The sequence below is a fragment of the Rhinopithecus roxellana genome, chromosome 10 (genome assembly GCF_007565055.1).
Source record: "Rhinopithecus roxellana isolate Shanxi Qingling chromosome 10, ASM756505v1, whole genome shotgun sequence".
NCBI lineage: Eukaryota > Metazoa > Chordata > Mammalia > Primates > Cercopithecidae > Rhinopithecus > Rhinopithecus roxellana.
In genome coordinates, this window is record NC_044558.1 from 57696988 (window position 1) to 57714431 (window position 17444).

A 17444-nucleotide genomic window follows, 5' to 3' on the forward strand; every position below is an offset into this window, starting at 1 on the left:
GAGACAGAAGTTACAGTGAGCCAAGATCATTCCACTGCACTCCAGTCTCACTCACAGAGTGAGACCCTATCTCAAAACAAACAGGCTGGGCGCGGTGGCTCACGCCTGTGATCCCAGGACTTTGGGAGGTCGAGGTGGGCAGATCACGAGGTCAGGATTTTGAGACCATCCCAAAGAACATGGTGAAACCCCATCTGTACTAACAATAAAAAATTAGCTGGGCGTGGTAGCACATGCTGTAATCCCAGCTACTTGGGAGACTGAGGCAGGAGAATCTCTTGAACTAGGGAGGCAGATGTTGTAGTGAGCCGAGATCACACCACTGCACTCCAACTTGGGGGTGACAGAGCAAGACTCCGTCTCAAAAAAAAAAAAAAAAGGTTTGCCTACTCTAGAAGTTTATTTTTTCTTTTTTCTTTTCTTTTCTTTTCTTTTTTTTTTTTTTTGAGACAGAGTTTTGCTCTTGTTGCCCAGCCTGGAGTGCAGTGGTGCCATCTTGGCTCACGGCAACCCTGGCCTCCTGGGTTCAAGCCATTCTCCTGTCTCAGCCTCCCAAGTAGCTGGGATAACAGGTATGCACCACCACGCCTGGCTAATTTTGTATTTTTAGTGGACACAGGGTTTCTCCGTGTTAGTCAGGCTGGTCTCAAATTCCCAACTTCAGATGACCAGCCCGCCTCTGCCTCCCAAAGTGCTAGGATTACAAGCATGAGCCACTGCACCCAGCCCAGGTTTTTTTTTTTTTTTTTTTTTTTTTTTTTAATTGAGACGGAGTCTCGCTCTGTCACCCAGGCTGGAGTGCTGTGGCCGGATCTCAGCTCACTGCAAGCTCCGCCTCCCGGGTTTACGCCATTCTCCTGCCTCAGCCTCCCCAGTAGCTGGGACTACAGGCGCCCGCCACCTCGCCCGGCTAGTTTTCTGTATTTTTAGTAGAGACGGGGTTTCACCATGTTAGCCAGGATGGTCTCGATCTCCTGACCTCGTGATCCGCCCGTCTCGGCCTCCCAAAGTGCTGGGATTACAGGCTTGAGCCACCGCGCCCGGCCGAGCCCAGGTTTCTAAAAAGTGTATTTACATGCCTAATACATCTCTAGGAGCATGAAATCACTACTCATGGGAATATCATATTAGGCAAACACTGGATTTGGTAAACTCATCTTCACAATTGGGACTTTCATATTTTATCATTTTATCACAAAATCATGGAACTATAGGGTTGGAAATGACTTAGAAAAACATTTATTCAATTTCCTGAGAAAAATAAACTTTCCTAAGAGTTCACAGTTAGGAGAGACAAGATTATACCTATATTTTCTGGCTTTTAGCAATCTCTTATTTATTTATTTATTTATTTATTTATTTATTTATTTATTTTGAGACAGAGTCTCGCTCTGTCACCCAGGCTGGAGTGCAGTGGTGCGATCTTGGCTCACTGCAAGCTCGGCCTCCTGGGTTCACGTCATTCTCCTGCCTCGGCCTCTGGAGTAGCTGGGACTACAGGCGCCCGCCACCACGCCCATTTTGTATATTTTAGTAGAGACGAGGTTTCACCGTGTTAGCCAGGATGGTCTCGATCTCCTGACCTCATGATCCGCCTGCCTCGGCCTCCCGAAGTGTTGGGATTACAGGCGTGAGCCACCGCGCCCGGCCTAGTGATCCCTTCTATACAACATATTACAATACATTCATTCAAAAATACTACAAGTAGAGCCGGGCGCGGTGGCTCAAGCCTGTAATCCCAGCACTTTGGGAGGCCGAGGCGGGCGGATCACGAGGTCAGGAGATCGAGACCATCCTGGCTAACATGGTGAAACCCCGTCTCTACTAAACAAATACAAAAAACTAGCCGGGTGAGGTGGCGGGCGCCTGTAGTCCCAGCTACTCCGGAGGCTGAGGCAGGAGAATGGCGTAAACCTGGGAGGCGGAGCTTGCAGTGAGCTGAGATCCGGCCACTGCACTCCAGCCTGGGCGACAGAGCGAGACTCCGTCTCAAAAAAAAAACAAAAAAAACTACAAGTAGAAACTGTAATACCACAACACTCCCCTTGTCTTTCTATTTATGGCCTCTCTGATGTTTGGGATATGGTCATTGTTTGTTTGTTTGTTTAAAATACGGAATGCTTCACAAATGTGCATGTCATCCTTCCACAAGGACCATGCTACTCTTCTCTGTTTTTTTTTTTTTTTTTTTTTTTTTTCCTTTGTTCGTTTCGATATGGAGCCTCACTCGTCCAGGCTGGAGTGCAGTGGTCTGATCTCAGCTCACTGCAAACTCCACCTCCCGGATTGAAGCGATTCTCTATCCTCAGCCCCCGGAGTAGCTGGGATTGCAGGTCTGCACCACCATGCCCAGCTAATTTTTGTATTTTTAGAAGACACAAGGTTTGTCATGTTGGCCAGGCTGGTCTCCACCTCCTGACCTCAGGTGACCTGCCCTCCTCAGTCTCCCAATCATAGGCTTATTTATTTTATTTATTTTTATTTTTATTTTTATTTATTTATTTATTTTTTGAGACAGGGTCTCACTCTGTCACCCAGGCTGGAGTGCAATGGCGCAATCTTGGCTCACTGCAACTTCCACCTGCCGGGTTCAAGTGATTCTCCTGCCTCAGCCTCCCAAGTAGCTGGGATTACAGGTGTGCACCACCACACCAGGCTAATTTTTGTATCTTTGTGGGGTTTTTTTCTGTCTTTTTTTTTTTTGAGACAGAGTCTCGCTCTGTCGCCCAGGCTGGAGTGCAGTGGCGGCGTGATCTCGGCTCACTGCAAGCTCCGCCTCCCAGGTTCACGCCATTCTCCTGCCTCAGCCTCCCAAGTAGCTGGGACTACAGGCGCCCAGCACCACGCCCGGCTAATTTTTTGTATTTTTGGTAGAGACAGGGTTCCATGGTGTTAGCCAGGATGGTCTGGATCTCCTGATCTCATGATCCACTCGCCTTGGCCTCCCAAAGTGCTGGGATTACAGGCATAAGCCACTGCGCCTGGCCTAATTTTTGTATTTTTAATAGAGATGGGTTTCACCATGCTGGCCAGGCTGGTCTCGAACTCCTGACAGGTTATCCACCTGCCTCGGCCTCCCAAAATGCTGGGATTACAGGTGTGAGCAACCACGCCCGACCCATAGGTTTATTTTTGATTGAACATAGCCTTATGCTCATCAGCATGTTTGTACATTCTTTTCTTTTCTTTTTCTTTCTTTCTGTTTTTTTTTTTTTTTTTTTCTCTGAAACAGAGTCTGGCTCTGTTGCCCAGGCTAGAGTGCAGTGGCACCATCTTGGCTCACTGCATCCTCCACCTCCCAGGTTCAAGGGATTCTCCTGCCTCAGTCTCCTGAGTAGCTGGGATTACAGGCGGGCACCACCATGCCCAGCTAATTTTTGTATTTTTAATAGAGACAGTGTTTCACCATATTGGTCAGGCTGGTCTCGAACTCCTGACCTCGTGACCCTCGGCCTCCCAAAGTGCTGAGATTACAGGCACATGCCACCTGGCCCAGCTTCTTTTTTTTTTTTTTTTTTGAGACGGACTGTTGCTCTGTCACCCGGGCTGGAGTGCAGTGGTGCGATCTTGGCTCCCTACAACCTCCACCTCCCAGGTTCAAGCCATTCTCCTGCCTTAGCCTCCCAAGTGGCTGGGACTACAGGCACGTGCCACCATGACCGGCTAATTTTTGTATTTTTTGTAGACACAGGGTTTCACCATGTGGGCCAGGCTGGTCTCGAACTCCTGACCTCAGGTAATCCATCCACTTTGGCCTCTGTCAAAAAAAAATTTTTTTGTGAGTGAGGCTCCGTCCGAAAAAAATTTTAAAAATTAAAGAATATCCAGAGAGTACTGTTTAGCCTAGATTAGGGGAAACATAAGCTGCCAGGGGGTAATTATAGTAGTTGGGGCCTGCAAGTCCTAGGAAGAAGGAAAGAGAAGGTGCCCAGAAGCAGGCCCTGCCCATCAAAGTATGATGTAGGTTGATTAAGAAAGAAAAAGAAGGCCAGGCATGGTGGCTCACACCTGTAATCCTACCACTTTGGGAGGCCAAGATGGGTGGATCTCGAGGTCAGGAGTTTGAGACCAATCTGGCCAACAGAGTGAAACCCCATCTCTACTAAAAAACACCAAAAATTAGCTGGGTGTGGTGGCGGGCGCCTGCAGTCGCAGCTGCTCGGGAGGCTGAGACAGGAGAATCAGTTGAACCCAGGAGGCAGAGGTTGCAGTGAGCCGAGATCCCTCCATTGTATTCCAGCCTGGGCAACAGAGCAAGACTCCATCTCAAAAAAAAAAAGAAAAAAGAAAAGAAAAAGAAGAACTAGCCCCTGCCTAGGTTGCCTCAGTGGAACTTGAGAACTGACTGGATGTGGATGAGAGCTGGGTCACAGGAAGGGACAAGAACACGCTCCTGGGAAACTCTTGCTCAGTTAAGACACAGCTCAAGCATCCTGTGCTCTGTGAAGCATTCCTGCTCAAGTCTCTCCTGTTACCCCCAGGACAGTGTACAGGACCCCAACAATGTGATGTACAAGGTCTTTGAGCACCTTTAGGGCAGTGATTTTTGTTGTGTTTACCCTTCTTTCCCCAGTGCCCACCATGAGATCCCACCTTTAAAAATAAATGTTAAGGCTGGGTGTGGTGTCTCATACTTGTAATCTCAGCACTTTGGGAGTCCTAGGCAGGTGGATCCTTTGAGCCCAGGAGTTCAAAACCAGCCTGGGCAACATGGCAAAACCCTGTCTCTATGAAAAAATACAAAAATTAGCCGGGTGTAGTGGCACACATCTGTAGTCCCAGCTACTTGGGAGGCTGAGGTGGGACGATCGCTTCAGCCCGGGAGGTCAAGGATGCTGTGAGCTATGATCACAGCCTGGGTAACAGAACAAGAGCTTATCTCAAAAACAAAAATAATAAACAATTTACTTTGGGAGACCAAGGTGGGCGGATCACGAGGTCAGGAGATCAAGACCATCTGGCTAACACGGTGAAACCCTGTCTCTACTAAAAATACAAAAAAATTAGCCAGCTGTGGTGGCTGGTGCCTGTAGTCCCAGCTACTCTGGAGGCTGAGGCAGGAGAATGGCATGAACCTGGGAGGCGGAGCTTGCAGTGAGCTGAGACCGTGCCACAGGACTCCAGCCTGGGCGACAGAGCAAGACCCAGTCTCAAAATAAATAAATAAATAAAAATTTTTTAAGATAAACAATTTAAAATGCTGGGTGCAGTGGTTCATGCCTGTAATCCCAGAACTTTGGGAGGCTGAGGAAGGAGGACTGCTTGAGCTCAGGAGTTCGAGACCAGCCTGGGCAACATAGCAAGACTTCATCTCTACAAAAAATAAAAAATTAGGCCAGATGCGGTGGGCCTGTAATCCCAGCACTTTGGGAGGCCGAGGTGGGCGGATCACAAGGTCAGGAGATCGAGACCATCCTGGCTAACACAGTGAAAACCCGTCTCTAGGCCGGGCGCGGTGCCTCAAGCCTGTAATCCCAGCACTTTGGGAGGCCGAGACGGGCGGATCACGAGGTCAGGAGATCGAGTCCATCCTGGCTAACACAGTGAAACCCCGTCTCTACTAAAAAAAAAAATACAACAAACAAACAAAACGAAACCCGTCTCTACTAAAAATACAAAAAATTAGCCGGGCATGTTGGTGGGTGCCTGTAGTCCCAGCTACTCGGGAGGCTGAGGCAGGAGAATGGCATGAACCCGGGAGGCAGAGCTTGCGGTGAGCGGAGACTGTGCCACTGCACTCCGGCCTGGGTGACAGAGTGCGACTCTGTCTCAAAAAAGAAAAAATAGCTGGATATGGTGGTCCATGCCTGTGGTCCCACCTATTCAGGAGGCTGGGGTAGGAGGATCACAAGAGCCCAGGGAGGACAAGGCTGCAGTGAGCCGTGATTGTTTCATTGCACTCCAGCCTGGACAGAGACTCTGTCTCCAAAAAAAAAACCAGATAAATAAATAAAAATAAATGTTAGTGGAAGGGAAGAGAGACAAGAGGGTCCCTGGATTACAGGAATAGAGGAAGGCCCAAGGATATGCGTCAGGAAAGCTGACTTTATTCTGTTTCCTGCACACCTACCCTGAGTCACTGGTCAGAACTGCTGTGGACTGGATGCCCGCAGAAGAATCCAAGGATTCGGCAGGTGGGAAAGGCAGTGATGAGGCAGACAAGACAGCTATGCATTTGCCATGTTTATGTTGGCATGTACATTGATTACACATAAACTGCATATTTACATAGGAGAAAGGGTACAGGCAGGCTGAGGATTCCTGGAACAAGGGCCTTGCTGAACACTGAAGTGGCAGGCACTCTGCTGAGGCCTACAGGGCAGGATGGTAGGGGCAGGAGTTGAAGTACAGTCTTCTGGGCAGAGAGGTGTGCAGCCACGTGGACAGCTCTCTGGAAAGGTGTGGCTCTCCTGAGGATGGGCCAAGGCAGCCAGGCGCTGCTGTACACACTCAGCCGTCAGCCGTGCTTCTGGGTCTGCATCCCAACAGTCTTCTAGGAGCTCCCCCAGCCCATCAGGGTCCTGGGAGGAATGACAGGGAGGGAGGGTTGACTCTAGGATCTTGAGTGGGCCCCAGGGTTAAAAGGCATCTTCAGTGTCCATCACTCTCCTGCTTTCAACACCCACTTCTGATCTTTCCTGGAGCCTCCCTCCTCTCCCTCTTGCTGAATTCCAGCCTTCTGAATCTTGTTCCCTATGAAACAGGCTCTGTGGGGGTCTTCTGTACAGCCCACTATTTCCTCTGAGGAGCTAATATAGGTTGACAGCTTAATATGCTAATGGGAAATTACTCTCTTTCCTCTCAGAGAGCCAGAGTCTTCTGCAAGTAATGCCCAGTTTCCGTTAGCTAACTTAACACTTGTGCCGTGGAAATTTCAGATCAGGTAGCAGAAGGGACATTCTGTTAAAAAAGTATTTGTGGCCAGGCGTGGTGGCTCACGCCTGTAATCCCAGCACTTTGGGAGGGTGAGACGGGCGGATCACGAGGTCAGGAGATCGAGACCATCCTGGCTAACATGGTGAGACCCCGTCTCTACTAAAAATAGAAAAAATTAGCCGGGCACGTTGGCGGGCACCTGTAGTACCAGCTACTCGGGAGGTTGAGGTAGGAGAATGGCATAAACCCAGGAGGCAGAGCTTGCAGTGAGCCAAGATCGGACCACTGCACTCCAGCCTGGGCAACAGTGCGAAACTCTGTCTCAAAAAAAAAAAAAAGTGTTTGTGCAAAGCCCTGAACTTTCACTGTGAGGCCACTGCTTTCACCCTTTATACCCAGAACTGCCTTTTATTGAGTCACAGCAGAAACATCATCAATGTATGACAGAATGGGGACTTATTGAACTGATTTTTGGGCTTTACTGTATTGGGAGAGCAGATGGGGCAGAGCTCAGGACAAGAGCAAAGCCAAGGAAGGCATCCTGGAGAAGGGGACTGAGGAACAGGGCTAACTGATGGTAGAGAGGAGAGACAGGCTGGGCAAGGCTGAGCAGGAGGAAGGTGTGTGTCTCAGGTAGATGGAATGGACTGTGTGAGACTTAGGGTGGAAGAGGATGAACTGAGGGAGAGAGCAGGCTTGCCCAGTTCCAGCTGAGCATGAACCAAGGAGTGATGGGCGATGAGAGGAGATAGGAGTAGACAGATGCCCTGGCAGAGATGTCCTTGAAGCCCATGCCCAGCCCCCACTCTCCAGGTTCCCAGCCCAACAGCCTAGGCCTCTTACTGTAGCAAAGCAGCGCCAGGTGGATGGGATGTAGGGACGCCTCCTCTCCTGCACTGCCAAGGCCCATAGCTCATCAGAGGTAGGGGTATTGCCCAGTTCTGCCTCATAGGCCAGTTGGAAGGGTGGTGGACTGCTGTCTGGAGGGAGGTAGAGGGGCTTGGGTGTCAGTTAGTCCTAGGGGTGCCTACCATGTAGAAAAGGCAAGACAGGGAAGAGCAGAGCTTTCTCAGGACCAGGTCAGGTTGGGGTGAACCTAGAATGGGTTGGGGGGAGCCCACGGGAAGGGACTGTACCACTTATCCTTACCAGGCCTCAAATCTGGGCAGCGGCTCAGTATCTCCCACAGGAGCAGAGCCAAAGAGTAAATATCAGCTCGTCGGAGGGCCATGCCCCAATCCTGTAGGTCCAGAGTCTTGTCCAAGAGCTCTGGTGCCATGTACCTCTGGGTGCCAGCCTGGAGAGCAAGGCACGAAGGGCCAAGAATCATCTCTGTGGCAACCCTCACTGCAGCAATGGTCCATGCAATATCCCCCCAACCACAGACTCAGCAATGTCCCAAATGCTATAGGTATTGCTACAACTGTTGACACACAATGGATTCATTGCCATCAGCGGCACCACCATCATCCTGGGCCTCACCAGTTAGCCAGAGAACTCACTTCCATGATGACAGCTGGGCCTTGTGGTTGAGTAGGGGTCCAGGCAGGGGGCTGAGTGAGGCCAGGGAGCACCAAGGCAAGGCCCAGGTCTCCAATGGCACACGATCCATCTTCCCGAATGAGCACATTCTGGCTGCTCAGATCTCGGTGGGCAATACCTGGTTTATATTGGCCTGTGGGGGAATCCAAGGTCGAAGGAACATGGATGTTCTTCCTCCCTCTTTTTTTTTTTTTTTTTTTTGAGTCGGCATCTCACTCTGTTGCTCAGGCTGGAGTGCAATGTCGCAATCTCGGCTCACTGCAACCTCCGCCTCGTGGGTTCAAGCGATTCTCCTGCCTCAGCCTCCCGAGTAGCTGAGACTACAGGCACGTGTCACCACGCCTGGCTAATATTTTGTATTTTTAATAGAGACGGGGTTTCACCATGTTAGCCAGGATGGCCTCGATCTCCCGACCTCGTGATCCGCCCACCTCGGCCTCCCAAAGTGTTGGGATTAAAGGCGTGAGCCACCGCGCCCGGCTCTTCCTCCCCCTTTTGACCCAATCCTTCCCCTCCAAACTAAGGGGTGGCTGCCTTGACTTCCTATGCCCAGCTCACCCACCATTCTGCCAGCGCTCCTCATGGAGAAATGCCAGGCCCTGGGCCAGGGACAGTGCCATCCGCAGGGAACTTCCCCAGTCACTGGTGTGCTGGGTCAAGTAGTGGTACAGGGAGCCCTGGGAAAAAACAGAGAGAAAAGGATGGTACACAAAGCTGGAGGTGGCTGATCCATCCCAGGGAGCAGAGATCAATTGATAGTCTTCTCCCTGCATCTCCCCAGCAGACAGACACACCAACGGATGCTGGCCAAGACAATAGGTAGAAGGAGTAAGACTGTGCATCAATTGACATGAAAAATAGTAACTCGAGATCAAGGTTACTAGGCACTTACTGTGGTCCAGGCCCAGTGGATGTGGCCTCCTATAATCCTTGTGACAACCCTAGGAGGTAGGTGCTCCTGTCACACCATTTAACAGATGAGCTTTTCCTTAGAGAACTAAGGAAACTCGCTTGAAGTCAGTCGGTGAGGCAGGAGTGGAGCTTGAATCCAAGCAGTCTGACTCAAGATCACTTACTAATAACCACCACCTTATACTGACTCAGAAAATGTGGGGCAAAGACAGTAACAGAGGAGGCAGCGTAAGCTAGTCAGGGGCATACCTCATGAGCCACCTTGTCTGAGGTGTCAGGCATGTGTACACATAGACAGGCAGAGCCAGTAGATAACAGAGTAGCAGGTGGAGGGCAAGTGGGAATTGGAGGGAAGGGAGCAATAGAACCCCTCATTCGACAAGCGTCATCGAGCACCTTCAGTGGCCATGAGCTGTGTGCAGGCACCAAGATGGCTCAGATGAGAAGGTAAGAGATAAAGAATGCAGTAAACCCCAAGATGGGAAAATTAACCGAGTGCCAAGGGGCATAAAGCAAGAATGACTAACACTGCCTGGAGAAGTGAGAGAAATTTAAACAAACAACAACAAAAAAAAAAAAAACAGTGATTTTTGAGCTAGGACAGGAGGTATGTGGTCAAAGAGGGGATTTTCCATCATTCAAGATTTCGGAGGTGCAGAAGCTGTAGGGGCTGAAAAAGTCCAGGGAAGAGACACTGCATTTGGGCACTGAAACAGGTGGTGGAGGTTGAACTACTTACAATAGGGCAAAGTGAGTTGTGGGGAGCTCTTCTACGTGGACAGAGACACACACAGTCCTGGTGGAGGGTTACCCCACCAGGAGGCAACAGACATGATGATGAGGAGCCAGCTCTAGAGTCACATAGATTCTGGGCAAATGACTTTCCTTTTCTGAGCCCCATGTGGATAATCATTCCTACCTCATAATGTGTTTGCGAAGGGTATGTTTGGAAATGTTTAAAGTATGTAGCATGGCCGGGCGGGGTGGCTCACACCTGTAATCCCAGCACTTTGGGAGGCCGAGGCAGGCGGATCACTTGAGGTCAAGAGTTTGAGACCAGCCTGGCCAACATGGTGAAATCCCATATCTACTAAAAATACAAAAATTAGCCAGGAGTAAGTAGTGGCGGCACGCCTGTAATCCCAGCTACTCGGGTGGCTGAGGCAGAATTGCTTGAACCCAGGAGGCGGAGGCTGCAGTGAGCTGAGATCATGCCACTGCATTCTAGCCTGGGGAACAGAATGAGGCTCTGTCAAAAAAAAAAAAAAAAAAAAAAAAGTGAGTAGTGTAATGCCTAGCAGGAAGCAGATGGGAAATGGTATGAAAGCTTAAAAAGTCCTAAATCTTTAGCAGGCCCATAGGGCCTGGTGTGGCTGGCCTCTGCCTACCTTTTCCTCTTCTTCTTGCTCATTGCTCTCCCCTTCAAGTCACATCTTATTATTCTTATAGTTCAGTGGCCCTCTCTTCTAGCACTTAGCACACTTGACATTTGACACTTGTGTTTACTTGATCCATTTCTGTCTCCCCTGCTAGTCTATAAAATCTGTAAAGGCAGGGACTGTGTTTTTTTCTGGCCTTCAGCATAGTGTCTGACATATAGTTCATAATTATTTGTTGAATGAATATATGAATGAGTTTGGAGGGTTGTGCCTGAAGGTATTTCTTTTTTTTTTTTTGAGGCGGAGTCTCGCTCTGCCGCCCAGGCTGTAGTGCAGTGGCCTGATCTCAGCTCACTGCAAGCTCCGCCTCCCGGGTTCACGCCATTCTCCTGCCTCAGCCTCCCGAGTAGCTGGGACTACAGGCGCCCGCAACCTCGCCCGGCTAGTTTTGTGTGTGTGTGTGTGTGTGTGTGTGTGTGTGTGTGTTTTGTTTTTGTTTTTGTTTTGAGACGGAGTCTCGCTCTGTCGCCCAGGCTGGAGTGTAGTGGCTGGATCCTGGCTCACTGCAAGCTCCGTGTCCCGGGTTCACGCCATTCTCCTGCCTCAGCCTCCCGAGTAGCTGGGACTACAGGCGCCCGCCACCTCACCCGGCTAGTTTTTTTTTGTATTTTTTAGTAGAGACGGGGTTTCACCATGTTAGCCAGGATGGTCTCGATCTCCTGACCCTGTGATCCGCCCGTCTCGGCCTCCCAAAGTGCTGGGATTACAGGCTTGAGCCACTGCGCCCGGCCGTTTTTTGTGTTTTTTAGTAGAGACGGGGTTTCACCGTGTTAGCCAGGATGGTCTCGATCTCCTGACCTTGTGATCCGCCTGTCTTGGCCTCCCAAAGTGCTGGGATTACAGGCTTGAGCCACCGCGCCCGGCCTTGAAGGTATTTCTTTAACATTGTTTTTTTTTTTTTTTTGGCTAGGCACAGTGGTCATGCCTGTAATCCCAGCACTTTGTGGGGCTGAGATGGGTGGATCACTTGAGGTCAGGAGTTCGAAACCAGCCTGGCCAACATGGTGAAACTCCGTCTCTACTAAAAATGCAAAAATTAGCCAGGCGTGGTGGCAGGCACCTGTAATCCCAGCTACTGGGGAGGCTTAGGGAGGAGAATCGCTTGAACCCAGGAGGCAGAGGTTGCAGTGAGCCAAGCTTATGCCACTGCACTCCAGTCTGGGCAACAGAGCGAGGCCTTGTCCCCCTCACAAAATAAAATAAAATAAAATAAAATAAAATAAAATAAAATAAAATAAATATATAAACATGTATTGTTTATGTAATGAAAAATAAAAATAAATAAAAATTATTATTATTTTGAGACAGGGTCTTACTCTGTCACCTAGGCTGGAGTGCAGTGGGACAGTCTTGGCCCACTGCCAGTCTTGACCTTCCCAGGCTCAGGTGCTCCTTCCACCTCAGCCTCCCAAGTAGCTGGGACCGCAGGCACGTGCCATCACACCCAGCCAATTTTTTCTTTTTTGTAGAGGTGGGGTTTCACAGTGTTGCCCAGACTGTTCTTGAATTCCTGGGTTCAAGCAGTCCTCCCAAGTTGGCCTCCCAAAGTGCTGGGATTACAGGCGTGTGCCACCGTCCCCAGCTTGTTACTGTTTTTTGAGATGGTCTCACTCTGTCTCCCAGGCTGGAGTGCAGTGGGATGCTCACGGCTCACTGCAGCCTCAACCTCCTATGCTCAAACGATCTTTCCACCTCAGCCCCCTGAGTAGCTGGGACTATAGGTGTGCACTGCCATGCTGAGCTAATTTTGCAGTGATGGGGTTTCCTCATGTTGCCTAGGCTAGTCTTGAGCTCCTGGGCTTAGGTGATCCACCTACCTTGGCCTCTCAAAGTCCTGGGATTACAGGCATGGGCCACCTCGCCTGGCCATTTTTAATGTCTTAGAAAAGAGAAAATCGAAAGCAGAAGCATCAACGAGGCCCAGCTGCCATGTAGCCCCCACCTCCATACATACACACAGGCACACACACATATATACTCCTTGGTGCTCACCTTGGGATGCAGTTCCAGTACCAGCAGGGGCCCAGAAAGCAGGGGGCCAGGGCCCCCCCAGCTGGCGGTGATAAATCGGACAATGTGGTCGTGCTGTAGGCCTGGAAGTTCGTACAATGCTCTCTCAGCTTGGAACTGAGCCACAGACCTCGGTGGGAAGGCCTTGATGGCAACCAGTTTGCCTTGCAGCTGCCCGGCCCAAACCACTGCATGACCTCCTTCCCGGATTACCTGGTAGGGACACTGTGCTGAGTGTGGGCCTCTGAGCTATAATAGGGCCAGGCTTCCTCCCCAGCACAACCTCCAGGAGTGCCCAGAGGATCCCTTCTCTCCCTCCCTGGGGCACCTGGGAGAAGCACAGCTCGGGCAGCTCCTGCAGCTCCACACTCCAGTCCCTGCCCAAGTCTGGCCCTGGCCTTGGCACTGGTTCACCTCGCACTCTGTAGTTCTTTCGCTGTAGCAGGACTGGAACAGAGAAGAGCCTTAGATTCAGGGTGCACATGCATGGGGACAGGAAAAGGGACTCTATGGAAAGGGAGCTTTGTGAGAGGTCATGGGAGTCTGGGAATCAGGCTATAGAGATCCCAAGACCATGGGGTCAGGGGTGCCTGGAGAGGGATCAGAGCTTTGGGGACAATGTCTTGGGGTCACAAGGGAGGGATGGGGTGGATTAATACCCAAGATGATGCTGCCCAGCAGCAGCAGGAGGAGGAGGAACAGCCCCAGCAGCACCAGTGCCATCCAGATGGACTCACCTGGACATCAAGGCAAGAATGCAGGCTGGCAAGCACTGACCCAAACCTGCTCTCTGCTGTTCCCCTCCTGAGAGCTTGCTTCTCAACCCACCCCCACCCTGGTCACAAGACCCCTTATCTCCCAGTCACCAGGGCAACCAACTTCCCAAGGCCAGGAGGAGGAAAGTGTGGGGTGGGAGTAGGGTGAGAACTGGCCCTGGTTCCACCTCTCATCCTAACCTGGGCCCCAGCCCCCACCAGCCTTCAGTACCCTTGGGTGGCTACCTGGGGCAGCCTGGGGACCCTGGGTGCCAGGAGTCCCAGGGCTCCCTGGAGGAGGCAGATGGCTGTAATTGGCATTGCAGAAGTCAGTGCCACAGGAGCAGGTGAAGAGAGTGGAGCCAGGGCTGGGGTGGGCTCGGGGACTTGGGTCACAGTAGAGGGACTCACAGCCTGGCTCATCACTGTCTCGGCATCCTGATGGGGTGGGATTAGGGGAAGAGGAGAGAAAGGGGGAAAAGGGAGAAAGCACAATGGCGTGTGGAAACAGAGGATAAATCCCTTCTCTATCAGAGGCATCCCTTCCATCTCTCATGGGCTTTTCTTTCCCACCACATGTTCTATTTCTCCCCTTCCCCCTTGGTTGCCACCCACACCCCAGGATGTGTCTGTCTCCCACTCTAGCTATCACCTGCCATATACTTTACCATTCACCTTGCATTTCCACCTGTGCCCGGTCTTGGGTCAGGTTCCAGATCCCAAAGCAGCAGCGGCTGTAGAGGCAGCGGATAGCTCTAGGGAGCTCTGGGCCTGATTCTAGCAGCTCTCCCAGTGTCTTTGTGCTTCCCTGCACTCCAGGGGCCTCAAAGAACACACAAGTTCGCCTGTTTGGGGGTGCTGAGGCCCAGGGTGGGGAAGGAAAGGATTCGAGATGGGAGTGAATGCAGAGGCAAAAAAGTGGCCAAAAGAACAGACAAAACATGTTCCACATCCCAGCGTCAGTATGGTAAAGCCACAGGAGGAAGCAGGGTCAGCAGAGGGCTGGAACCTGAGCCCCGCCATGGGGACACATGGCTCTGTCCTTCACCCTCACTCACCCAGCCCACTCACCACTCTTCCAAAGGGGTGGCTCTTGCTTCAAGCATCCCTTTCCCTCGCTGGATGGATGGAAAGACCCTTCCCCTCCCTGTAGACGCTTACCTTCCACAGCTGTGGGAAGTAATGCCCAAAGCCCCAGAGACCCTAGCATCTTGCTGGAGGATGGCAGCAGCAGCAGGAGGAGAGCATGAGCCAGCACAGCTGCCCCTGGCCAAAGCTTTCTTCAGATACAGGGCATCCTGGGGCTTCTGATCCCTCAGTCCCCAACTCCGCCCCCCTCATTCTATCCCAGCCTCTGTGGGGGAGAAGGCTGCTGTGGGGGAGAGGGTGGGTGTGGGGAAAGCAGGGAAAGAAAGGGAGGAGCAGAGAACCAATCTGTATCCTCTTCTCTTCTGCAACCTCCTCTTTGCTCTGCATAGTGGGAGGAGGGGATCTTGCAGGCCCAGCTGAGAACCCAGTGATGCCTAATTTCAAATCTTTGCCCTTTCCTGACCTTGGAAGAAGATGCTGGACTCTGTTGACTCTTCTCAGGAGGAAACTAAGGTGAGGTCAAATGCTTAGAGCCATTCAGCTCTGCCCAAGATCCCTTCTAGCCTAAGATCCCTTTATATTCAGGGTTCATATCCTCAGCTGCTTGGGCAGAGGAAGGCCTCACAGCCCATATTAGAGGTTACCTTGTTTTCCAACTTAAGAATCAGAAAGTACATAAAACTTACCTGAATTTTTAAAAAAACACATTGAAAACAGTAACAATGGTAAATTTTGCTATGTGGATTTCACTTTAAAAAAAAATCACATTGGTTCACAGACTGAACAAATAACCATTATTAAGGAGGAAGTTCTTATCAAGCACCTACTATATTCTGGGTCACAGCTAGGGCTATGCATTTTACAATCATCTCATCTAATTCTTCCCTGAAATATTTATTATTATTATTATTATTATTTATTTTTTGAGACTGAGTCTTGCTCTGTCACCAGGCAGGAGTGCAGTGGTACCATCTTGGCTCACTGAAACCTCCCACTCCCTGGTTCAAGCAATTCTCCTGCCTCGGCCTCCCGAGTAGCTGGGATTACAGGCACATGCCACCATGCCCAGCTAATGTTTGTATTTTTAGTAGAGATGGGGTTGCACCATGTTGGCCAGGATAGTCTCAATCTCGTGACCTCGTGATCTGCCCGCCTTGGCCTCCCAAAGTGCTGAGATTACAGGTGTGAGCCACTGTGCCTGGCCTATTATTTTTATTATTTCCACTTTATACGTAAGAAAACTGAGCTTAGGTAAGTCGCCCAAAGTCATTCAGCTAGAAAATAGCAGAGCTGGAATTTGAACTTAGGCAAGTCTGACTCCAAAGTCCAGGTTCTATTCTTTTTTTTTTTTTTTGAGAAGGAGTCTTGCTCTGTCACCCAGGCTGGAGTGCAGTGGCGGGATCTCGGCTCACTGCAAGCTCCACCTCCCGGGTTCACGCCATTCTCCTGCCTCAGCCTCCCCAGTAGCTGGGACTACAGGGGCCCGCCACCTCGCCCGGCTAGTTTTTTTTTTTTTTTTGTATTTTTTTAGTAGAGACGGGGTTTCACCGCGTTAGCCAGGATGGTCTCGATCTCATGACCTCGTAATCCGCCCGTCTCGGCCTCCCAAAGTGCTGGGATTACAGGCTTGAGCCACCGCGCCGGGCCTATTCTTTTTTTTTAAATTATTATTTTTGTACTTTTAGTAGAGACGGGGTTTCACCATGTCACCATGTTGGCCAGGATGGGGTCGATCTTTTTTTTTTTTTTTTGAGACGGAGTCCCATTCTGTCGCCCAGGCTGGAGTGCAGTGGCGCGATCTCGGCTTACTGTAAGTTCCACCTTCCAGGTTCACGCCATTCTCCTGCCTCAGCCTCTCGAGTAGCTGGGACTACAGGTGCCCACCACCACACCGGGATAATTTTTTGTATTTTTAGTAGAGAGGGCGTTTCTCCGTGTTAGCCAGGATGATCTCAATCTCCTGACCTCGTGATCCACCCGCCTGGGCTCCCAAAGTTCTGGGATTACAGGCGTGAGTGATCCCTCCGCCTTAGCCTCCCAAAGTGCTGGGATTGCAGGCGTGAGCCACCGCACCAGGCCGGCTGTATTCTTTGTATACTGCCTGAAAGACGTACAAAATTCAACAATGAAAAAAAATAACGACTTAGTACTATACTTGGACATTTGAATTTAAATTGAGAAAATATGCAACATTACCTGCCAACATGCTACCAACTAAAAAGGGAGGATACAGTTCAAACTATCACCACCAGAGGTCAGCAGAGGAGAAATTCCCTGCTGCGGTGAGAGGGCAGAAAGTACCTCCTCTGATGACTAATACATATAGTACACCTCCTACATTTACCAAGCTGCAGGAACTATAAAATGTGAAGGGCGGGCACAGGATGTGAAGAATTTCAGCATGGAGGTGGGAGAGGGCTATGGCTTGTTCTGCAATAGAGACAGAGGAGTCAACTCCACCAGACTCTTTCCCAGAGTAATAAACAGAAATAGGTAATCACTTCCACCCCTGTGAGCCACTGGCTCATTGAGAATTAGAGTCAGAGGGGACTTGTTCTCTGTTTCCCTAGCTTTCTGTTGCCCTAGTGGCTGCCTGGAAACCCTTTCTTGGAATGATGGGGCTTAGACCAAGGATGATAGTCCGAGTACTGACTTTTTTTTTTTTTTTTTTTGAGAGGAAGTCTCACTCTGTCACCCAGGCTGGAGTGGAGTGGCGTGATCTCGGCTCACTGCAACCTCTGCCTCCCGGGTTCAAGCGATTCTCCTGCCTCAGCCTCCTGAGTGCTGGGACTACAGGCGCCCACCACGCCTGGCTAATTTT

General features: G+C 50.5%; 1 protein-coding gene and 1 pseudogene across 3 annotated transcripts; both read right to left on the reverse strand.

The window, feature by feature from the left end:
• Positions 1 to 2106: 2106 nt before the first annotated feature.
• Positions 2107 to 2191, reverse strand: LOC115900152 (annotated as a pseudogene).
• Positions 2192 to 6171: 3980 nt separating this feature from the next.
• Positions 6172 to 15600, reverse strand: AMHR2 (anti-Mullerian hormone receptor type 2). 3 transcript variants are annotated; one of them, XM_030939966.1, is made up of 10 exons: positions 14210 to 15600; positions 13781 to 13972; positions 13439 to 13516; positions 13108 to 13226; positions 12762 to 12992; positions 8981 to 9095; positions 8379 to 8551; positions 8026 to 8173; positions 7720 to 7856; positions 6172 to 6521 (listed from the first exon to the last, which is right to left on the reverse strand). In XM_030939966.1, exons 1-10 carry the CDS (start codon positions 14484 to 14486, stop codon positions 6225 to 6227), a joined length of 1767 nt encoding a protein of 588 aa, XP_030795826.1. In that variant the 5' UTR covers positions 14487 to 15600; the 3' UTR covers positions 6172 to 6224. The 3 variants fall into 3 exon arrangements, with proteins under 3 accessions (XP_030795826.1, XP_030795827.1, XP_030795828.1); XM_030939967.1 differs by lacking the exon at positions 13439 to 13516; XM_030939968.1 differs by lacking the exon at positions 8026 to 8173 and having other exon boundaries at positions 6173 to 6521.
• Positions 15601 to 17444: the final 1844 nt, after the last annotated feature.